The sequence below is a fragment of the Scyliorhinus torazame genome, chromosome 12, assembly GCF_047496885.1.
Source record: "Scyliorhinus torazame isolate Kashiwa2021f chromosome 12, sScyTor2.1, whole genome shotgun sequence".
NCBI lineage: Eukaryota > Metazoa > Chordata > Chondrichthyes > Carcharhiniformes > Scyliorhinidae > Scyliorhinus > Scyliorhinus torazame.
Window position 1 is genome coordinate 24,952,364 of NC_092718.1, and position 24,040 is coordinate 24,976,403.

General features: G+C 45.1%; 1 protein-coding gene across 4 annotated transcripts in view; it reads right to left on the reverse strand.

The window, feature by feature from the left end:
* Positions 1-24,040, reverse strand: part of fanci (FA complementation group I) — a 77,643-nt gene that overhangs the window by 39,809 nt on the left and 13,794 nt on the right. For all 4 annotated transcript variants that reach the window (XM_072470561.1, XM_072470560.1, XM_072470562.1 and 1 more), the window contains 10 exons: positions 22,735-22,871; positions 21,324-21,504; positions 20,088-20,175; positions 19,513-19,643; positions 14,893-14,963; positions 11,622-11,736; positions 10,987-11,109; positions 6,076-6,144; positions 3,158-3,259; positions 1,499-1,678 (listed from right to left, as the gene is read on the reverse strand). In XM_072470561.1, coding sequence (XP_072326662.1) covers positions 1,499-1,678; positions 3,158-3,259; positions 6,076-6,144; positions 10,987-11,109; positions 11,622-11,736; positions 14,893-14,963; positions 19,513-19,643; positions 20,088-20,175; positions 21,324-21,504; positions 22,735-22,871 — 1,197 coding nt within the window. The remainder of the gene's footprint in view (positions 1-1,498; positions 1,679-3,157; positions 3,260-6,075; positions 6,145-10,986; positions 11,110-11,621; positions 11,737-14,892; positions 14,964-19,512; positions 19,644-20,087; positions 20,176-21,323; positions 21,505-22,734; positions 22,872-24,040) is intronic.

The window sequence follows — 24,040 nt, forward strand, 5'->3', positions numbered from 1 at the left end:
CAGTTTTGGGCATCCAGCCTTATAGAGGGTTCTGACTTTGAACAAGACCCGTGATGATTTATTGATGTGACATCAGGAATAAGGGGACTGAGTCATATCGAAAGACTGGGTAAACATGGATTATATTGCCTGGAGGTGATGAGATTAATTAGTGTTTTGATTAAAATATTTTAAAATATTAAGCCTTTTTCTATTACTCTTTCAGAGTGTGTGCATTGCTGGCTAAGCCACTATTTATTGCCTATCCTTATATCCTTTATCCTTTGGGCAGCACGGTAGCATAGTGGTTAGCACTGTGGCTTCACAGCACCAGGGTCTCAGGTTCGATTCCCTGCTGGGTCACTATCTGTGCGGCGTCTCCCCGTGTCTGCGTGGGTTTCCTCCGGGTGCTCGTTTCCTCCCACAGTCCAAAGACGTTCAGGTTAGGTGAATTGGCCATGCTAAATTGCCCTTAGTGTCCAAAAAGGTTAGGAGGGGTTATTGGGTTAGGAGGATAGGGTGGAAGTGAGGGCTTAAGGGGGTCGGTGCAGACTCAATGGGCCAAATGGCTTCCTTCTGCACTGTATGTTCTATATGCCCTCGAGAAGGTAGAAGGTAATGGTGAGCCGCCTTCTTGGACCTCTCCAATCCAAACGGCATAGGTACACCCACAATGCTGTTAGGAAGAGAATTCCAGAATTGAAAGTGTAAATACAAAATGACTCATCGCTGGTAAGGGAATCTAGAATAAACTAAAAATCTGAACTGTGCTAAAAGTGAATTCTGGAACACAGTGCCTTGGTATGTTATAGATGACGCATCAATGAAGTGCTTAAAAAATAAGGGGTTACTTACTTGGGAAGAAAAGGATACGGAGAAAAGAGAGGAAATTGGGATTAAAAAACAGATGTCAGGTTTAAGGAGCTTAGCAGTCCATTTCTGTTCTTATTTGTGGACAGCGTTGGCACGGCGATCCTCATATGTTATAGTACAAACTGGAAATTTCCTAAGGAGTATTTAGCTGTACAGATCAATGCAAATGGGTCAGATAATCTTTGTCCAGGAAACAGAACTCTTTTTATGAAAAGAAAGCTTTATTAAACACGTGTTTGCAGAAACTATTATGTGGGCTTCTCCGATGGTAGCAACGATGTGTCACTAAGCTGTGTTGATCAAGTAACGTCAATGTTAATTTTTGTTGCTCCAGTCTGAATCGGACTGTGAATTCTCAAGCCCAGACATCTAACACATGTAATATATTGGTCCAGATTAGAAAGTATCTCTCCCTCAGATATGCTATCACTTGGTGGCCCATCAAAATATCTGATTATAAACATGTTCAATAGAAACTGTTCCAAAATAGGATTAAGTGGCAGTTTAATTATATTTTTGTATCAATTAATTGCACATTTGAAACAAGAAACAACCCAGATCAAATAGTTTTTACACAAATATTCCTCAACGTAGCATAGAGGGGTGAACTGGAATGTGGGTGTGAAGCACCAAAACCAACAGTTACCAGTTCAAAGTCTTCCAATTCACTCTTAATCATCCTTCGAGTGATTGTGTCCAGTTGTTCCTCCAAATCATGCTGAAAACTACCGTCATCATCATCATCGCCGCCATCACCATGATGGCAATGCGATAAGGACTGTTGATACCAGGCCAAACAGTTCTGGATACAACACAGAAGGTGCGCCTGTGCCAAAAGAAAAATAAAAGAATTGGCTAAATAATGGAGTCACAGGAACTGAAACAAAATCACTCAAAAAGTCATTTGAAAGATTTATGTAGCTCCCCCTTCAGACAAATACCAAATAAAATGCTTAAAGCAGAAATTATGAAAAGTTTGACTGCCATGTAGACAAACAAGGCAGCACAATAGAACAGTGATTAGCACTGTTGCTTCACAGCTCCAGGGTCCCAGGTTCGATTCCCGGCTTGGGTTACTGCCTGTGCGGAGTCTGCACGTTCTCCCAGTGTCGGCGTTGCTTTCCTCTGGGTCCTCCGGTTTCCTCCCACAGTCCAAAGATGTACAGGTTAGATTGATTGACCATGCTAAATTGCCCTTTGTGTCCAAAAAGGTTAGGTGAGGTTACTGGGTTACGGGGATGGGGTGGAGGTGAGGGCTAGAGTAGGGTTCTCTTTCCAAGGGCCAGTGCAGACTCGATGGGCCGAACGGCCTCCTTCTGCACTGTAAAATTCTATGAGACATAGCAGCTATTTTGTATGCAGCAACATGTCAGAAACTGTAATTAGATGAGTGATCAATTAATCCTTTTTAAAAAGTATTGCTGGTTGAGGAAGATATTAACCTGGATTATCCGTTCTGGATCTCAATGCTGCCACCAGTGGAGAATCATGGTAAATGCGTGCTGCCATGAGGAGTGCCGGCAAGGAGTAATTAATGTCATGCACAAAGTCCATGAGTCCCAGCCCTGTAGCCGTCTGATTCACTGGGGTGGGGATTCGCGTTCAGAGCCTGATAAACTGGAGCAGCTTTTAAGCACTCCACTCAGCACAGACTTTCATTCCAGCCAAGAAGGTGGCTGCACGAAGACCACCACCAAGGTTCCAGGATGCTGACATTAACCGAATGTTGGATGCAGTTGAGAGATGGGAAACCCACTTCCCCAGGGTGGGGGCGGAGACTCAACTCCCCGATCCTGCACAACGCCTGGGATGAGGTGGCAGAGGCTGTGAGTGCTGCCAGTCTCACCAACAGGACCGCTTCTTGAAAACATACAATGTTTTGGCCTCAAATACTTCCTGTGGTAATTGATTCCAGCAGGTCCTCCTCCGCTTCATAATATCGCTTTAGCTGAGACAAGGTAAGAAATGCCAATGTTACAGCAGTACACATTTATTTTTAGAGCTAGGAGATATGATGTTAATCAGTACCAATCAAGACACCTGTTGAATATTACATGTCATGGTCTTGCACAAATGAATTGCACTCGCTGGGTGAAGATATTTCGCATGGTAGCACAGTGGTTAGCACTGTTGCTTCACAGCACTAAGAACCCAGTTTTGATTCCTGGCTTGGGTCACGCTGAGACAGAATAGTACCTAACACAAGCTCTGGGGACAAAGTCTTAAAAAAGGTTTCATGTTCCAACACAGTCATTTCTCGCTGGATACATCAACAAACACATTTAATAATAAATTATTTTATCACCAGTGGTTCATGGAGGTAGATCTGGCCTCCCTGAGAGGTGATGCAACCTTCCAGCTTGAGAGGTGGCAGCAGGTCCTCCTCCGCTTCATAATATCGCTTTAGCTGAGACAAGATAAGAAATGCCAATGTTACAGCAGTACACATTTATTTTTAGAGCTAGGAGATATGATGTTAATCAGTACCAATCAAGACACCTGTTGAATATTACATGTCATGGTCTTGCACAAATGAATATGGGATATTTTCACATGTGCGTGGCCAACAGCAAAAGGGGCTACAATTTGAAATTGCAATTGGAGAGACCTATGGTTAGTGTGAGAGATGAAAAGGTAAATTACATTTCAGTCGCAGATATTATCCTGAGGATGGAACTGTGTGCAGCGAGAGCTTTCACGCACATCTAACCCATGATGTACCTGACCTGGGAGTGCTTATCAGGGCAGTATAGAAGGAGCTTTACTCTGCATCCAACCCATGCTGTACCTTAGTGATATTGGGTACCTGCTGTGGAAACTATTTCAGTCCCCAGCACTGCTACTTCTCACATACAACTGGTTTGGTTCTGACAGCACACAAATATGTCTCAACATGGACTTTTTATTTAGATATTCCCAATCAGAGTTGTGTGTCCAAGAAAGACAATGACCAAATAATGCTGCGATATTAGGAGGGTGAAGCCAATTTAGTTATTGACAAGCAATATTAAAGAGACTGCAGGAACAAAGTAGCTTAGGGCATTACATACAAACATCTTTGAAGGTGGCAGGGAAAATTGACAAAGCACTTAAGAAAGCATATTGGATCCTTGGTTTTATGAACATAGGCACAACTACAAAAGCAAGGATGTCACATTGAACCTTAAAATATTACTGGTTAGGCCTCAACTGGAGTACTGCGTCCAATTCTGTGCACCATAGTGATATCAGGGTGAGGTACCTCAGTGGAGAGACCAGCAAAGTTAGGGTTATTCTCCTTACAGCAAGGAAGTTTCAGGAGAGACTGAATAAAGGGAGTAAATCACAGAAGGAGGACATTTAGTCCATCAAGTCCAAGCTGGAAAATTATGACTGGTTTTGAGGATGTTAACATAGAGAATAGGAGCAGGAGGTCATTCATTAGGATTATGGCTGATCATCCAACTCAATAGCCTAATCCCCCCCCCCGCATATCCTTTGATCCCCTTTGCCCCAAGTGCTATGTCTAACTGCTTCTTGAAAACATACAATGTTTTGGCCTCAACTACTCCCTGTGATAATGAATTCCACAGGCTCACCACTCGCTGGTGCAGATATTTCTCCTCATCTCTGTCCTAAATGGTCTACCCCATATCCTCAGACTGTGACCCCTGGTTCTGGATACACCCACCATCAGGAACATTCTTCTTGCATCTACCCTGTCTAGTCCTGGTATAATTTATAGGTTTCTATGAGATCGCCAGTCATTCCACTGAAATCCAGCGATTACAATCCTAACCATCTAAATCGTCAGTCCCACCACCCCAGAAATCAGTCTGGTAAACCTTTGCTGCACTCCTCTAGTGAGAACATCGTTCCTTAGATAAGGAGACCAAAACTGCTCACAATATTCCAGGTGTGGTTGCACCAAGGCCCTGTATAATTGCAGCAAGACAACCCTGCTCCTATACTCGAATCCTCTCGCAATGAAGGCCAGCATACTATTTGCCTTCTTTACCTCCTGCTATCCCTGCATGTGACTAATGTACAAGGACATCTAGGTCTTGTTGCATATTCCGCTCTCCTAATTTATGGCCATCCAGATAATACTCTGCCTGCCCATTTTTGCTACCAAAATGGATAACCTCGCATTTATCCAAATTATACTGCACCTGCCATTCATTTGCCCACTCACTCAACTTGTCCAAATCACACTGAAGGATCTTCCACATCTCACCTTCCCGCCCAACTGTGTCATCTGCAAATTTGGAGATATTGCTTTTAATTCCCTCATATAAATCATTGATATATATTGTGTATAGCTGGGGGTTCCAGCACTGATCCCTGTAGTACCACACTAGTCACTGCCTGCCAATTTGAAAAAGACCCAGTAATTCCTACTCTTTGTTTCATATCTGCCAACTAGTTTTCGATCCATCTCAATACACTACCCCATATCCTATGTGCTTTACACGCTCATCTCTTATGCGGGACTTTGTTAAAAGACTTTGGAAAGTCCAAATAAACCACATCCACTGGCTCCCCCTCATCAACTCTACTAGTTACATCCTCCAAGAATTCCAGCAGATTTGTCGAGTACCATTTCCCTTTCATAAATCCATGTTAACTCTGTCTGATCCTGTCACTGCTATAAGTGCTCTGCTGTAAAGTCTTTGATAATGGATTCCAAAAGTTTTCCCCACTACCAGCGTCAGGGTTACTGGTCTATAATTCCCTGTTTTCTCTCTGTCTAAATAAGGAGAAACAGTTTTCACTGGCAGAAGGGCCGATGACCAGAAATCATAAATTTAAGACAATTGACAAAATAACCAGAAGGGTGATGAGGAATTTTCATGATTTGGGATGCACTGCCTAAAAATTTAAGGTGCAAGCAGATTCAAGTGACTTTCCAAAAGGGAATTGGATGTACACTTCAAAAAGAAAAATATTCAGGGCTAATGGCAAAAGAGCAGGGAGGTAGAGCTAACTGGGAAGTTATTTTGGAAAGCCAGCACAAGTACGATGGCCTGGATGGCTTCCTTCTGTACTGTATGAATCTGTGGTTGCTTTCAGAACATTCCCGACAGCTGGTTCAAAACCAGCAGACAACGTTAAATATCTCCCCGGTGCAGAAGAATTTGCAACGAATAGTGGAATGCATTATTTCATAAAATTTCAATTGGGTAATTTGTCCCAAGCTTTTGTCTCGACAGACCAGGGTCATTGTTACCGACATCCACTCACCTGTGAAAGCAGCATTTGCAAGATGGTATCTGCCAGTTGTGAATTTCGACGCAGAACATCAAATAAGCCCTACAAAAATAGAAGAGAGAAACAGTTAAACAAACCACCAAAGAGCAACTCTTTAACCTGGTCAAAGATGTACTGAAATAGGGGAGAACAGGGTGTTTGAGGACTTTTATAGGGGGTTATATAAGTCGGAGCCGCCGGAAGAGGAGTCGGGGATGAGGGAGTTTTTGGAGCGACTGGAGTGTCCAGAGGTGGGAGATGTGGAAAGGGCCTGGTTAGAGAAGCGATTAGTGTTGGAGGAAGCGAAGGTAGCGATAGGAAGATGCAGTCAGGTCAGGCCGCTGGGGGCAGCACGCTGGCATAGTTGCTAGCATTGCTGCCTCATGGCGCCGAGGTCCCAGTTCCATCCCGGCTCTGGGTCACTGTCCGTGTGGAGTTTGCACATTCTCCCCATGTTTGCGTGGGTTTCGCCCCCACAACCCAAAAGATGTGCAGGGTAGGTGGATTGGCCATGCTAAATTGCCCCTTAATTGGAAAAAATTAATTGGGTACTCTAAATTTATTTTTTTTAAAGTTAAGGCCGCTGGGGCCAGTGAAGTTTTATAAAATGTTTTTTTTTTTAAATATAAATTTAGCTTCCAATTTCCCCCCCCCCAAATTAAGAAGGAGTTTAGCATGGCCAATCCACCTACACTGTATATTGTTTTTGGGTTGTAGGGGTGAGACCCACGCAGACACAGGGAGAACGTGCAAACTTCACATGGACAGTGACCCGGGGCCAGGATCGAACCCAGGTCCTTGGCCCCGTGAGGCAGCAGTGCCGCCCTTTTATAAAACGTTTAAAGACAAGTTGGCGCCGCCGATAGTGGAAAGTTTGAGGATGCAATGGCAGGGGGGAGGTGGTGCTACCCGAGACTATGAGGCAGGCATATATTTCATTGTTACTGAAAAAGGATAAGGACCCAGTGGAGTGTGGGTCGTATAGGCCCATTTCTCTACTGAATATGGATGCCAAGATATTGGCGAAGGTGCTGAAAGTGAGGCTGGAGGGTAGTCTTCTTAAGGTGGTGGGGGAGGATCAGATGGGTTTTGGCAAGACCAGGCACCTGTCTTCGCAAGTGCAGCGGCTGCTGAATGTGGTGCTTTCTCCGGCAGAGGGAAGAATTGGGGGATATATACAAATGGCTGGGGGAGCAGGGAGGCGAGCGGATGGCAAAGATCAAGGAGAAATGGGAAGCAAAGTTGGGAGGGGAGATCAATTGGGGAGTATGGAGTGAAGCACTGCGTAGGGTAAGACCTCTTCTTGTGCAAGGATGAGCCTGATACAGTTTAAGGTGGTGCACATACCTCGGGCGAGAATGAGTCGGTTCTTTCAGGGGATAGCAGAGGAGTGTGAGAGGTGTGGGCGGGGGCCAGCGAATCAAGCGCACATGTTTTGGGGTTGTGAAAAATTGGGAAGATTCTGGGCGGGAGTGTTCGCGGTCTTAGCCTCGATAGTGGAGGATGAAGTTGACCTGGACCCTTTGGTGGCGATATTTGGGGTTTCAGAGAAGACTGAGCTCATGGAGTGGAGGAAGGCCGATGTCTTGGCCTTCGCCTCTTTGATTGCATGGCGGCAAATTTTGCTGGAGTGGTGGAAGGCATCTCCACCGGGGGTAGCGGCTTGGTTGGGTGACCTGTACAACTTCCTGCGATTAGAGAAGATAAAGTATGAATTAAGGGGCTCTTCAGGGGGTTTGAGAAAAGGTGGGGGATGTTTGTGACCGTGTTTGAGGGGCTGTTCGTCGCGGGGGAGGGAGAGGTGAAAAGGGGGAAAACTCTGTACAGACTGTATAGTTGATTGTTGGGAAATATGTTTCCCGGGGTGTTTATTCGCTGTAACTTGTTTGGATACATGTTTGTAATAAAATACATTTTGTTTTTAAATGGCTTCATGTTCATCATTAGACTTTAAATTCCAGATTTTTATTGAATTCAAGTTTCACCATCTGCACTGGCGGGATTTGAACCTGAGTCCCCAGAGCAGTACTCTGTGTCTCTGGTTAACTAGTCCAGTGACAATACCACTATGCCACCACTCCCCCGCTTACTGGTGTATATCACGGACCCGAGCTCTTCAGTGAGGGACATAATGGGGTTGATAGGGAAATTTGGAGTGTTTTCAGGGTATAAATTAAATGTAGGGAAGAGCGAGTAGTTTGTCATGTCTTCTTCAGGTGGAGTGGCAGGGGTGGAGGGGTTGCCATTTAGGGTGGCAACAACTCACTTTAGGTACTTAGGCGTGCAGGTAGTGTGGGACTGGGTGCAACTCCTAAGCCAAGTTTCATGAGCCTGGTAGGAAAGGCGAAGGAGGATCTGGGGAGGTGGGATAGTCTCCCTTTGTCATTGGCTGGCCGGCCAAAATGAATATTTTGCCACGGTTTCTGCTCCTGTTCCCGTGTCTACCGGTCTTTTTGCCAAAGGCATTTTTTGAGAGGTGGATAGGCTGGTATCGTTGTTTGTGTGGGCAGGGACGGCAGGGAGGCCAAGGAAGGCGGTGCCCAAAGGGGCGGCAGTCGGTGGGCTTGGCTCTTCCAAATCTATTGCACTATTACAGGACTGCGAATAGAGATGGGGTCCTGTAAGAGGTCGGGGTTGCAGACGCTGGCAAAGGCGCTGCTGCTGCCGCTAGCCCCAGGGAAGTATTCTGGGAATCCTGTAGTGGTAGCCACGCTGAGGATCTGGGGGCAATTTTGACAGCACTTCAAGATGAGGACGGGGTCAAGAGTGATGCCAATAAAGAGGGAATTATGGGTTTGAGCTGGGGAGGGTGGATGCGAGGTTCCAGGGATGGAGGAGAAAGGGGTGAAAGAGATGAAGGATCTGTTTCTGGAGGACAGACTCACTAGTCTGGAGGAGTTGAGGGTGAAGTGTGGGCTGAAGCGGGAGGAAGGCTTTGGGTATACGCAGGTGCGGAATATCAGAAGAAAGACTTTTCCAGGTTTCCCGGTGGCGCCGCCCTCCTTGTTGCTGGAGGAGATCCCCGTCGGTGGGGGGGGGTTGGAGAGTGGGGTTGGCTCAACGATTTATGGTAGGATTATGGAGGAGGATAAGGAGTATATCGAAGAGATTATGGTAAAGTGAAAGGAAGAGTTGGGGGTGGGGCTGGAGGAAGGGTTATGGTGCGAAGTTCGGTGAAGGGTCAATGGCTCAACCTCGTGTGCAAGGCTGGTGTTGATGCAGCTAAAAGTGGTGTGTAGGGCGCATTTAAGGAAGGCTAGGATGAGCCGGCTGTTTGAGGGGGGTAGAGGATAGTTGTGAGCGGTGTGGGAGGGGGCCCAGCTAACCATGTTCATATGTTCTACCCCTGCCCAAAATTGAAGAGACATTGGGGTTGTTTTTAAGCAACATGTCCACGGTTCTGCATATGGAATTGGAGCTGGGTCCGCTGGAGTCCAGGGGCGCGATTCTCCGCTCCCGCGCCGGTTGGGAGAATCGCCTGGGTCGCCAGATTTTCCCGCGACGCCGGTCCGACGCCCTCCCGCGATTCTCCCAAGCGGCGAGAACGGCCCCATCGGGTTTCGCGCGGCGCAGGCCGGAGAATCGCCCGAGACACCAAATATGGCGTTTCTCCGGCACCGCTGCTATTCTCAGGCCCGGATGGGCCAAGCGGCCAGCCCAAAACGGCGGGTTCCCCCCGGCGCCGTCCACACCTGGTCGCTGCCGGCGGGAACGGCGCAGGAACGCTGGGGGGGGGGGGGCGGCCTGAGGGGGATCCTGCACCGGGGGGGGGCTCAAATGGGGTGTGGCCCGCGATCGGTGCCCACCGATCGTCGGGCCGTCCTCTCTGAAGAAGGACCTCCTTTCGTCCGCAGCCCTGCAAGATCCGTCTGACATCTTCTTGCGGTGCGGACTCGGAGAGGACGGCAACCACGCATGCGCGGGTGACGCCAGTTATGCGGCGCCGGCCGCGTCATGTATGCAGCGCTGGCGCCGCTCCTAGCCCATTATCGGGCCTTGAATCGGTCAGGATAGGGGCTGTTTCGCGCCGTCGTGAACCTCAATGGCGTTCACGATGGCGCCAACACTCTGCCTCCATTTCGGAGAATCCCGCCCCAGATTCGGGGTGTCGGACCTGCTGGAGTTGCAGACAGGAACGGGGACAGACGTCTTAGCCTTCATCTCATTGATTCCTTGCATGCAGGTCCTGGTGGGATGGAGGTCAGCTTCTCTCCCATGTATCACGACTTGGCTGGGGGACCTGTTGGGAGTTTTTGGCCTTGGAAAAGGTACATTTTGCTCTGGGAGGGGCAGATGAGGGGTTCCACCAGAGGTGGGAGTTGTTCATTTTACATTTGGTAGACATGGTACTAAGGGGTGTATGGGGGTGTGGGGATACTGTTTGTATAAAAATGTTGAACAAAAATATTTTTCAAACAAAAAAAATACTGAAAATAAGGAGGAAAATACAATCATCATCAACTTTCCAGGACAAATGCAACATTGACAAAGCACCCAATACAGATCACCTTGGATGAAGCAGTCCTCTTTCAAAAGATAAAGGTGATGTGGAGATGCCGGCGTTGGACTGGGGCGAGCACAGTAAGAAGTCTTACAACACCAGGTTAAAGTCCAACAGGTTTGTTTCAAACACTAGCTTTCGGAGCACTGCTCCTTCCTCAGGTGAAAGATGAAGGAAATAAGAAATGGCAGTCTCATACCTATGTTACTATTTAAGGAAGTGAGAATGGAAACAGCAGGTTCATGTATCCCCTGTTGACCGAAAAGAGAAAGCTTTAACATTGATCTAAAACCTGAAGATATAGGGTTCAAAAGGAAAACTTATTTTCAGTTGCACAGGTAGTGAGCGCTAAGAGTTATTTATTTAAAAGGTCATATTACAAGAACAGCTTTTAACATCAATACCTCATAGAGCATGAGTCTAACATCAACTTGCTGGCTAAGACAGCGCCTCAGGCTGCCTAAGATCTCCAAACAAAGGGCTTCATTAGCAGAGGCATTGTAACGCATATGCACATCCACTTGCACCTGAACAGCAAAAAGATGAAAAGAAATATCATTTCAGTGCTGCTCCCATAATATAATAGGCATAAAGATCAAATAGCATTCAAGTCCGGTCCTTGGTGTAATTTTTTCAACAAAAGACCTAATTAATCATCTCAGACCACTCTTCCATTGCAACCAGCCTGCAGAAATCAATGCTCTACTGACCAAGAGCCACAGTCTGGACTCATTCCACTAGATGGCAGGCTATTTCTAAAGTTCAACTGGCTGCTCAGCTCAGTCAGTTAGGGTTCTCTTGTTCTGTGCAAGCCCACATTCACTTCCAGGTATAATTTGATTTTCTTGCACCTTCTTTCCAAAGAAAGGGGAAGGCTGCTCATAGACAGACAGCATAGTAACCAACTACTATTATATCAGACTTTTTTTAAAAACCAGACTTAAGACTAATCCAAGAAAATTAACCCCACATGATTAGTCTATAAAATGTGAGAAAAATGAACATGGCTATTGAAAAGAACAAAATACAGATGATTTACCTGGCTGGCTGTGAGCGATTGAGTGCACTGACTGGAAGCTAGGCTCCCCAACACTTTAAAGTTCTTCAACAATAGGAGAAAGCCTGCAACTGCAGACTTCCGGGAGTCCAAGTGGCTGGGGGAAGAAAATGAAAAAGCAAGCAAAGACGATGAGCACTAAATGAGTAGCTGAAACATGCCTGATAAATGCAGCAAATGTGGGGCGTCATTCTCCGCCGGCGGGAGTCTCCGTTCTGCCGGCACCGGGGGGTTTCCCGACGGCGTGGGGCTGCCCCACAATGGGAAACCCCATTGACCGGCCGGTGTTACGGAGACTCCCGCCGGCCGGTCAGCGCAGAAATGTGGCGGGGCGGGTAGGAGAATTTCGCCCGTGATGCGGTTTGTCCAGTGATTTTTCTTCTTTTTTTTTAAATCGTTTTCCACCAATCATTTTATCTAGACTTAAAAAGTAACTCCCCCCCGCCCCGCTTCCCCCAACTCAGACATACATCAGTTACTTGTGAGATGCAGAAGTGCAGAACTTCAAGGCCAGTGATTTTCATAGCTATTAGTAAGATTTTGAGAGTGAGGCTCTTTCACGACAAGGGCATAGATCTCTGTGACCATCTGCCTGGAGAATCGCAGCTTCCTGTGGCATTGGTTCTCGCAGCCATTAGTTTCTGCAATTTTGTATTTTGCGTTTTACTTCTGTTTGATTTTGATTTGAAGCCTTTAGTGAATATTTAAAGGCATTTTGTATTTTCTCACTTGGTAGACATTGATCTTAACCCAGCTATGATTGTGCTTTGATGAATTTATCAATAGTAATCATAATGACCTGTTTTCCTAGACATCGTTTACATATTGGCCAACACAACTGGTGTTTAGACTAAATCTTTTGTTCTTCCAATTTCTCAAGTTAGAATATTACAATAAGTTGTTTTCTGATTATCAGAAATAGCATTCTACAGAGTTTGGTGACCCTTGGACTACAGACCAAGGTGATGAGTAATCTCATCTGGTGTGGTCTCCTGAAGCATCAGAAAATGAAGTTTAATTGATGGGCAAAATACCTGATTAATGGAAAATGAGAAGGCACCATCAAGAGCTACGTAAACAACCTGAATATTGCAAAGTCAGCTTCGCCCCGTTGTCCCTGTGAGAAGAGCTTAGATTTGTTTAGGGACTGTAGCAGGCTTCAAGAGGTTGGAATGAGGCCAGAAATTCAGCTTAAAAGACAAATTGCTTTGAGATTCGGGTGCTGCAGCCAGAATGGGATAGTTATAGCACAGAAGGAGGCCATTTGGCCCATCATGTCTGGACCGACTCTCCAAATGAGGATCACGATTATGTGCCATTGTCCTGCCATTTCTCCGGACCCCTGCACTGTGTTTCTATTCAAGTGATCATCCAATGCCCTCCCAAATGCCTCGATTGAACCTGCCTCCAACACACTTCCAGGCAGTGCATTCCAGACCCAAATCACTCGCTGTTTAAAAAATTTTTTCTCACTCACAATTGCTTCTTTTCATGTCACTCTAAATCGGTATCCTCTCCTTCTTAATCCTTCTGCAAACAGAAACAGTTTCTCCCTATCCATTCTGTTCAGCCCCCTCGTGAATTTGAACATCTCTATCAAATCTCCTCTCAGCCTTCTTCTCTCCAAGAATAGTCCCAACTTCTCCAAACAATCCTCATAACTGAAGTTTCTGGGGGTGACATGCGGCACAGTGGTTAGCACTGGGACTGCGGCGCTGAGGACCCGGGTTCGAATCCCGGCCCTGGGTCACGGTCTGTGTGGAGTTTGCACATTCTCCCCATGTCTGCGTGGGTTTCACCCCCACAACCCAAAGATGTGCAGGTTAGGTGGATTGGCCACGCTAAATTGCCCCTAAAATTGGGGGGGGGGGGGAGGAGGAGAAATAATTGGGTACTCTAAATTTATTTTAAGAAAATAACTGCAGTTTCTCATCCCTGGAACCATTCCTGTACACCTCTTCTGGACTCTCTCCAATACGTTCACATCCTTCTTTTACTCAAATATATACAAAGTGCTCTCTCCTTTCAATAGTTATCTTTCTTTCTGTATACATCATCAATTATAATTGTCATATTATTATTTCATGTTCAATAAAACTGTTGTTTTAACACAATACTGGCCATAGTCACTCATTCCTGTTATATCTTGAGTACGGCTTCGAGCCTAAGTGAGACTCTTAAAGTGATTCCCACGACTCCTTACACAATCCTAGTGCAACAGTGGGGCATTTTCCCCAATTCCGTGACCAAACTTATTCATTTTGGCCTGAATGGTCAACAGTGGCATTTTAGTCAATTTTGTGCCTGAGGCCCATGCCCATAAGCAATGAGTTGAGATTATCCAAAGTTATTTCAAATGCCACTAGTGCAATTAACATTCATTCCATCAGCCTGACTTGAATTTGAATTCAGAAGTACAGCTTTATCTGATCAACCCAGTTCCCCTATGCAGTGATGTATTTCGTAATGGTTAACTGAGCCATAAGGATAGTGAACTAATCTGGGGCAACAGTTTGGTTCCTGTTCCTAGTTGCTATCCCTTGCATATGAGTGAGAACAAATTTGGATTCAGTTGTGATACCTCCACAGTATGATGGCCTGCTAATACTACTCACAATCAATACATAAAGAACGGTAACTTGGAAAAGTACCAAATGGTTATGGATATCTGTGAAACAATCCCAACAAGAGTGAATTCTTTCAGCAGAGAATGGAAGAATCAAAAGTAACTTGTGAAATAAACACAGTAACTTGTACAATTCATAAAAAGGATAAGACCATTCAAAACCTGCCATATATTTTAAACCACAGTAACCTCTCAATATTTATTCATTTATTCATTCATTTTTATGGGATGTGGATTTCGCTGGCTAGGCCAGCGTTTGTTGTCTATCCCTAATTGCCCTTAAGAAAGTGTTGGTGAGCTGCCGTCATGAACCGCTGCAGTCCATGTGGTGTAGGTACACCCACAGTGCTATTAGAGAGGGAGTTCCAGCATGATCCAGCAACAGTGAAGGAACGCGATATATTTCTAAGTCAGGATAGTGAGTGACTTGGACCGGAAATGATTCAGGTCCCCTGAAATTGTTGCTATGCAAGAGATTGATTATTGCAAGCATTAGTCTTTTGAGAGTAAGCAGGAAATGGGCTCTGTTTCATCATCAGAAGCCCAACACTCGAAGTGTTCAGCTACTGGGAATGAAGTTATTGAGAGAATAAAATCGCAGACCCCTCTGGTTAATTTGTTATTTACCTGGAAAACATGGCTTTCCGGAGGACCAGAATTAACGAATCCTTCATGGACATGCTGACCTTCAGCAGGGGCTTTTAAAAAGAAATAAAGCAAATTACTAAACTAACTACAAGGCAACATATAAATGTAATGACTTAAGACACTTGCACAATTCTGGGCTTCATATTGCATTAAACATTGGACAGTCCCATTTGCTGAGTTTGCATTTCCAAAGCTTTGTAATTTAACTGGGACAGTAGTTGCAATTGGCTACCATACTACAGAGAAGACCAACAAAAAAAAAAAATCACACCACCCAGTCTTTCTGTTCCACATCATTGCCCATTGACTTCTACTGGGAAATAAGGTGTGAGAACAGGATCTGACTAACAAAGATAACCATTACAGTTCAAACCAATCAATTTATCTCAATGGTGTTCAATACATTATATGATGGCTAATGTACTTATAATTTATTACATTTTTAATGTCAGTTTTGAATATTGGCCCCAAAATTGTTTCCAATCATCTTCTTTTAAACACAGGGTCTACGATTCTCCTGTTTGCAGACTAAGTGTGGAATCATGAATGATTCCCGCTGGTTTTAGCACGGTTTGCGTGCCATTCAATGGCACACTAGGGTTTTTGCTGCATCTGAGGGGCGGGGCCTAATCTCGCTGACAGGTCCTGCTCGAGATTGGGGCGCCAAATTTAAAGGGTGTCCTGATCTCAGAATACTTTTGCAGCCCCCCCAATTTCTGACAAGCCCTGCCCTGGCCCCACCCCTTGGCAGTACCAAACTGGCATCTTGCAGCCAGAGGTAGGAAAAAATGGACGAGTACCTGACTTACACTTGCCTCCACTGTGCCAAGGAGAGATTTTCATGAAAGGTGGGAGTCGGGGGGGGGGGGGGGGGGGGGGGGGGGAGCTGGGCTGGAGGGGCTCAGGTCAGGTGTCACAGAAACACAGAAAATTGGAGGAGTATGCCATTCGGCCCTATGAGCCTGCTCCGCCACTCAGTATGACCATGGGTGATCATCCATCTCAGTAACCTGTTCCCACTTTCCCCCCCATATCGTTTGATCCCTTTAGCCCCAAGAGCTATATCTAACTCCTTCCTGTAAACATTCAATGTTTTGGCCTCAAATATCTGTGGCAGCGAATTTCACAGGTTTACCATTCCCTGGGTGAAGAAATTTCTCCTAATCTCAGTCCTGAAACGTTTATCCTCATATCCTCAGACTATGACCCGTGGTTATGGACACCCCCACCATCGGGAACATTCTTCCTGCATTTACCCTGTCTAGCCCTGTTAGAGGTTACTGTGACATCCTCCTTCATTCTTCTGAACTCCAGCGAATACGATCCAAACCAACTCAATCTCTCCTCATATGTCAGTCCTGGAATCTCAAGAAATCAGTCTGGTAAACCTTCTCTGCAGTTACTCGACAGCAAGAAAATCCTTCCTCAGATAAAGAATCCAAAAATGCTCACAAGATGCCAGGTGTACAATTGCAGCAAGACACCCCTCCTAATGTACTCGAATCCTCTCGCCATGAAGGCCAACATACCATTTGACTTCTTTACCACCTGCTGCACCTGTATGCTTACCTTCAACGACTGGTGAACAAGGACACCCAGGTCTCGTTACACATTGGGTCTTTCTTGGGATAAGAGTGGTTTGGCTGGTCTTCCCATCTGCAGCCTTTAAATACTTTAAATTGTCTCCCAGCATGTCAAAATGAAAGATCTCTGGAGAAGAGTGAACGTCTTCCCATCTGCAGCCTTAGCCCCTTAAACTGTCTATCAACATGTCAAGTTCAAAGATCTGTGAGATGAAGGTAAAAGTATTCCCTTTAATGTGGTGGAAAACTTTTTTCAGTGTTTTTTTCAGTCAATTTCATTGCCCTTAACTTATCAAAGCCTCACTGCAAGCTTAGAAGCCTAAAAGCTTTGAACTGTAGATAACAGCTGCTCAAAAGAGGAAATACTTCAGAGTTATAGCCCCTTTAGAGCTACATAAATAAACAATGGTTATCCCTTCTTTCAAACTGCCTGGACCTGTCAATCAGGAGGCTTTCAAAAGTGATATTGAATGCAAACAATGCAGTTCAAAGCTTTTACCTTCATATCCCAGATCTTTGAACTAGACATGCTGACAGGCAGCTTAAAGGGTTTAATGGCTACAGATAGGAAGGCCAGCCAAACGACCCCACCCCGGGAAAGACATCCAACCAAAGACATCCGACCTAAGCCGTGCCATCCCACCCAAGTCCCCTAGACCCCCATCTCCCATGAGGACCCCCCTCAGCACCTTGGAGGCAAGTGTAGGGAGGTACTCACCCCCTTGTCCCACCTCAGGAGTGGAAGCTGCCAGGTCCACGTTTCTCAGGACTTGCACTAATTCAAGCCAGCAGGACTCCCAGCTAGGGGGTTGGAGCATCCCAGGAGACGGGTAAATTGGGTTTATTGAAATGTGTTTGCATCTTCATATCTTCCCACTGTATCTGGGTGGGAACCTCGTCGGTGCCAGTGGGGTGGGCCAGGAAACTCATAATGGGTTTGACACCTGGGGCGGGATTCTCCGACCCCCCGCCGGGTCGGAGAATCGCCGGGGGCTGGCGTGAATCCCGCACCCGCCGGTTGCCGAATTTTCCGGCACCGGAGATTCGGCGGGGGCGGGAATCGTGCTGCGCCGGTTGGCGGGCCCCCCGCTGCGATTCTCCGGCCCGGATGGGCCAAAATCCCGCTGCTGGAATGCCTGTCCCGCCGGTGTGGATTAACTTCTCTTACCGGGGGGACAAGGCGGCACAGGCGGGCTCCGGGGTGCTGGGGCGATCTGGCCCTGGGGGGTCTGGCCCGCGGTCGGGGCCCACCGATCCGCGGGTGGGCATGTGCCGTGGGGGCACCCTTTTCCTTCCGCCTTCGCCATGGTCTCCACCATGGCGGAGGCGGAAGAGACCCCCTCCACTGCGCATGCGCGGGGATGCCGTGAGCGGCCGCTGACGCTCCCGCGCATGCCCCGCCCGACAATGTCATTTCCACGCCAGCTGGCGGGGCACCAAAGGCCTTTCCCGCCAGCTGGCGGGGCGGAAATCAGTCCGGCGCGGGCCTAGCCCCTCAAGGTTAGACTCGGCCCCTCAAGATGCGGAGGATTCCGCACCTTTGGGGCAGCGCGATGCCGGATTGATTTGCGCCGTTTTTGGCGCCGGTCGGCGGACATCGCGCCGATTACGGAGAATTTTGCCCCTGATGTCAAACCTATTTTATGTCTCCTGCCGATTCTCTGGGCCATCATGACTCCCGCCGCTGGCTAGCGGCCTGGACAATCCCTCCCAGGATGTCATGTCACATGGCTGAATGAACGCATAGCCAGCAGGCTGAAACAAAATGTTCTTCATCTTTTTTGATTAATGCTATGGACACTTATACTACTGAGTAGATAAAATAACATCTTGTCTGATAAACAGCATCACCAACAGTGCAAGATTCCCCTACAGTTCGACTGGAATTTGAGCTTAGATTACTAAATCAAACTTTCTGGTTCAAGGTAAAAACGTTACCAAATAAGACAAGCAAACAAATGTCACTGAATTGTTATACTGCAGAAGGCAGCAATTTGACCCAAAGTGTATGTATTGGTTCTCTAAACGAGCATTCCTTTTCCTCATACCCATGCACATCATTTCAATAGAAACGATAATCGAATGCCCTCTTGCATGCCTCGATTGAACCAGCCATCACCACACTTCCAGCCAGTGAACGACTCATGTGTGAATCATAGAATTTACAGTGCAGAAGGAGGCCATTCGGCCCATCGAGTCTGCCGGCACTTGGAAAGACACCCTACCTAAGCCTACGCTTCCATCCTATCCCCGTAACCAGCTCAATCTTTTGGACAGTAAGGGCCAATTTTACATGGCCAATCCACCTAACCTACACATCATTGGACTGTGGGAGGAAACTGGAGCACTCGGAGGAAATCCACACAGACATGGGGAGAAAGTGCAAACTCCACACAGTCACCCGAGGCCGGAATTGAATCTGGGACACTGAAGCTGTGAGGCAGCAACGCTAACCACCGTGCCGCCCAAAATGTTTTTTTCTCACATCACATGTGTTTCTTTAAATCTGTGCCTTCTCAATCCTTTTGTGAGCAGGAAGTTTCCTCCCTACCTATTCTGTCCAGCCCCTTATAATTTGGAACACCTCTACAAATTTCCTCTTGGTCCCCTTCATTCAGAGGAGAACTGCCCAACCTCTCTAACCTATCCTCATAACTGAAGTTTCTCATTCCTGGAACCATTCCTGTTAACCTCTTCTGCACTCTGTGTTTGGATCAAGTTGTTCTTTTAATTCTTTCACAGGGTATGGATAGTGCTGGCTATGACAGCATTTATTACTCATCCCTAATTACCCTTGAGAAGGTGGTGGTGAGTGGGCTTCTTGAACTGCTGGAGTCCATAGGTACACCCACAGTGCTGTTAGGGAGGGTGTTCCAGGATTTTGATCCAATGGTTACACAAAAGTAATATGTTTAAAATTATACCTAGGAAACAACATAGCCTTTATAGATCATCAACGTAATAGTTTAATATAGTGCTATGGAAGCTGACAAAACAACTGGAACACATGTTTTACCTGCACTGCCTTTAGTAATCCTTGGACTGTGCTAAGGGGTAGATAGGACAAGTGGTCAAATGCCTCTATGACCTTGGAGGAAGAGTCCAGGAGAACCAGAGGTGCAGAAGTGACAATATCAGATAGCAAGTCTGAGAAACGGAAAGAGAGTAAAGATTATTTTTCCTCAAAGAATTTGTCAAGAGTGCAACTCGATAAATGACAGTGGTGGAAAAACAAACTACTGAGGGATAAGTATACTTGATGGTCCAGATCAGCCATCACCTAAACACAAATAAAAACAATTGAGATGACCAAGGATTTACCAAGTAAAGGATGCAGCAAAGCACTGAAAATCCAGATTTACAATTTAGTCCCAAACACTACAAGCCATTTTGAAACATAAGTACAAGTGAAACATGCAAATGCTAAATTCAGCTAGGACAGGGACAAATTCATCTTCCCACCTTGCATGAGGAAATTTCATTGCAGAGATGGCAACAGATAATTAACTTTCTCAGATCAACATGCTTTGCACTCCAGCCCATGAGATTTGTTCCTTCATTCTCACAGGCTTAAATTGCACATCTACTTGCCAATGTAGTGATTGATGGATGACGTGGTCTTTGTCAGCACCCTGTTCAGAACTTGCTCCAAGATTTCACTTCTAATTGACTCATGCACCTGAATCAAGAATAATTTTTTAAAAAAAAACATTTTTAGAAAGCAATAATTCTGTTGCACGTCACCAGGACCTAACTAACACCTGTTCATTCGAAACGAGGATGGGGAAACGTAGAGTCAGAACAATTGAATTAAAACACATGAGAAAGTATCCACCCTTGGGTCAGAATGTTAAACTGATATGCTTGTGCCTATTCCAGTTCTCAGATGGATGTTAAAGATCCAACAGCACCATTTGATGAACAGCAAAGATCTCTCAGCAACATTTCTCCCCCAACCAACATCACAAAAATAAAAGATTAACTAAGTGGAACATAGGAACAGGTTGATTGAGGACCATTCAGCCCCTAACACCTGTTCCGCCATTCAACAAGGTCAGTTTATTTGAGACACAATTCCATATATCTACTTTTTTCCATATCACTTAATAACATTGGTTATAAAAATCTAGCAATGTCAATTTCGGAATGAACAGCTGATCTAGCATCAATTGCTATTTGCAGAAGGATTCCCAATTCTTTTCTTTCCCCTCTGCCCTCGAGACATCTCAATTCTAGCATCAGTTGTGTGCAGAATAGTTTCCGAATTTCCCTTTTAAAAGGAATTATTAGATTAGGCCCCTTAGTCCTAGAGTCCCCAACTAGCAGGATTAGTTTCTCTATTTATACCCCATAATCCCTTTGAAAACTTCAATCAAAATCGCCCCTTCACCATCCAGGTTCTAGGAAGCGCAACCCCAGTCTGTTTTTTAGCCCATGGGGACCAGCAATCATTCTGATAAATTCTATGCTTCCTAAAGTGCTCCCAGTACTCCAAGCTATCTACAAAGGGTTCCTGAAGTTGAAACAGGACTTATATCCCTTTGTACTGTCGGCCTCTAGATACAAAGGCCTGCAAATTCATTTGTCCTTTTGATTTATTTCTGTACCTGTTCACAACGTTTTAAAATGTGTATCTGGAACCCAAAGTTTCTCTGGACTTTCGCTAGTTCTAGTTCTTTCAGCATTTTGATATCACTGCACTTCTTCTGATTCATTCTGCACAAAACGCATGCTACTTTTGGCCATATCACTGGGATTCAAAGTAATTCACTCTATGAAAATCGTTCTGAAAGGCAGAGTGCAGCACACAGCATTTCACACACTCACTTTGAATGTTTCAAGAAGGATCTTGGCTCCCAGTTTGCAAGTCTGTTGTGCTGGAGTTTTTGCAGAACTTGAGTTGGTCCCAGCAACTTTCCCAAACAAACCTGCCTTTGGTCCAAAAGAATCCATGAATATAAATCCCAGCTGTACCAGCGATTCAGTAACATGGTCCCAGCCAAAAACACTGCAGAGAGAAACAAGAGTAAAATTTCTGACTGGGTGAAAATAATTTAATCAATAGCCAATAGCAGATCTCAAAATTCTAATTCTGAGTTACTAGTCAAACCTTTAGCAGTTGCTTCACTCATTTGCAACTGAAAATAATTGTCCGAAAGCACCAGAAATTTTAGAAGAGGTCTAACCTGCCTTAAAGGAGTCCAATACCTGTACTTGGATTACCAATAAAAAAAAGTGTTGGAACATCAATGTTATATTATGATGTGGCAATGCCAACGTTGGACTGGGGTGGGCGCAGTAAGAAGTCTTACAACACCAGGTTAAAGGTGCAACTGGTGGGCAGTACGGTGGTGCAGTGGTTAGCACTGCTGCCTCACGGCGCCGAGGTCCCAGGTTCGGTCTCGGCTCTGGGTCACTGTCCGTGTGGAGTTTGCACATTCGCCCCGTATTTGCGTGGGTTTTGCCCCCACAACCAAAAGATGTGCAAGGTAGGTCAATTGGCCACGCTAAATTGCCCCTCAATTGGAAAAAAAATAATTGGGTACTCTAAATTTATAAAAAGAAAAGGTGCGACTGGAGAGAGGGATCATCACAGGTTAAAGAGGCGCGAATTGTCTCAAGCCAACTGTCCTGGCTTGAGACAATTCACACCTCTTTTCTCCTGTCGCACCGTCTAGACCTGTAAAGACTTAATTACCTGCAAAGACTCGCATTCAAAGTATCATCTTGCATCATTGACTTTGTCTAAATATGTGTTTGTGGAACCCATCTCTTCACTCACCTGATGAAGGAGCTGCGCTCCGAAAACTAGTGATTCCAAACAAACCTGTTGGACTTTAAACTGGTGTTGTTACATTATTAAACAGACTGATTATAATAATATAATAATAATAATCGCTTATTGTCACAAGTAGGCTTCAATGAAGTTACTGTGAAAAACCCTTAGTCGCCACAGTCCAGCGCCTGTTCGGGGAGGCCGGTACGGGAATAGAACCCGCGCTGCTGCCTTCGTCTGCGTTACAGGCCAGGTATTTAGCCCAGTGTGCTAAACCAGCCCCTTTAGGTAGACATTTCAGTATGGCAATGGAATGTGTCTCTTTTGATCTTAAAATTAGTTTAAAATTAATATTTTATTAGAATTAGGAGTGACGGAGATACCTCAAATTCCTCTGTTATTGTGATGGTGCATGTTTGCATCCACATTGAAAAGTAACAAGTTGAAAGAATAAGAACAAACCTGTTTGCCACTGTCTCCAAAATCATTTCAGACACATTACATTGACCAGGGATCAAGTCCTGAAGAAATTTAGAATTTTGCTGAAACTGCGTATCTTTAAAACTTTTTATGATCACGGTTTTTAGAAAGTCAAATACCTAAAAGATAAATGAATAAAAAAAATAAAAAAATTCATCTCTGGAAATTTCATTTCAGTGTTCAGCCTCCTCTCATACATATCAGAAACATAATGCAAAGCCATAAAATAAAAGCAATGATCATTGATGATGCATGTGTTCAAAATCAGTTACTGGGACTTGTAACCACAAAAACTCTCAAGTGGCACAGAACCTGAAAGAAAGTAAGAAACTATTTTGGGGTAAATCTTCCTCAGAGCTTACATGCCCAGCAGTTCCTTTAAATGCCGTGTGAATTTCCAGCATTTTTTTGTTTAACTGATTTTTTAAAAAAGAGCCCTTCAAGAAATTACAGTTCAAATGTAAATAAGTAGAATTACTCATCATCATCCGATTTGTTATCTGGTGAAGTAAATTGGGTGTGTTTCTGATTGTGCAAATATACACAAGTCTCCCAAACTCACAAAAGCAGCTGATTTTCCAGAAACTACACCTACCCAAATGTGCTTTCCAACACATTGGTTTGTGTACTATAATATTGCGGCACAAATGTCTGAATCCATGTTGTATGCTGCAATGGACTACAGATACATCCACTACACAAAATTCCCCACGTTGAACACATCTACCTCATTTTATCAATTCAGGTAGGGCTAAATTCTAGAGTGGATGTCAAGAAGTGAGAGAGAAATCTTCTGACTCAATATACCACATGGTCTCTCACACACAAATAAATTCCTGATAGAGGAAATGCAGATGACTTTTGCAAATTAGAATTCCTAAAATAAAACATTTTCACCCGTATAATTGTCTATTCTTCTCCCACACTATTTTCTATTGTTGGTGAAGTAGTTAGCAAAAAACTGACTGGATATGATAATTACATCAAACAGTAATCAGAGAAGATAAAAGTGATTAGTCCACACCAAAAGCTGAAAAATTCAAACAAGCTGAAACTACTGACCATTTTAAAACTTGCAACTGGAAGATTAAGATAGCTAACCCTAAGCACTTTGTTCAAATTCCAGCTGAAGGGTCAACCTGGGAAGCAGATGCTGGCCTGACTAAGACATGCAGAAATGAATAAACGGCCACATTTGCTTCTCCTGACTAATGGAGATCAGGGGTTGTTATAACCTGCCTACTTACGATTGGCTGGGGACTAATGACTATCCCACAATCCTGTGGGA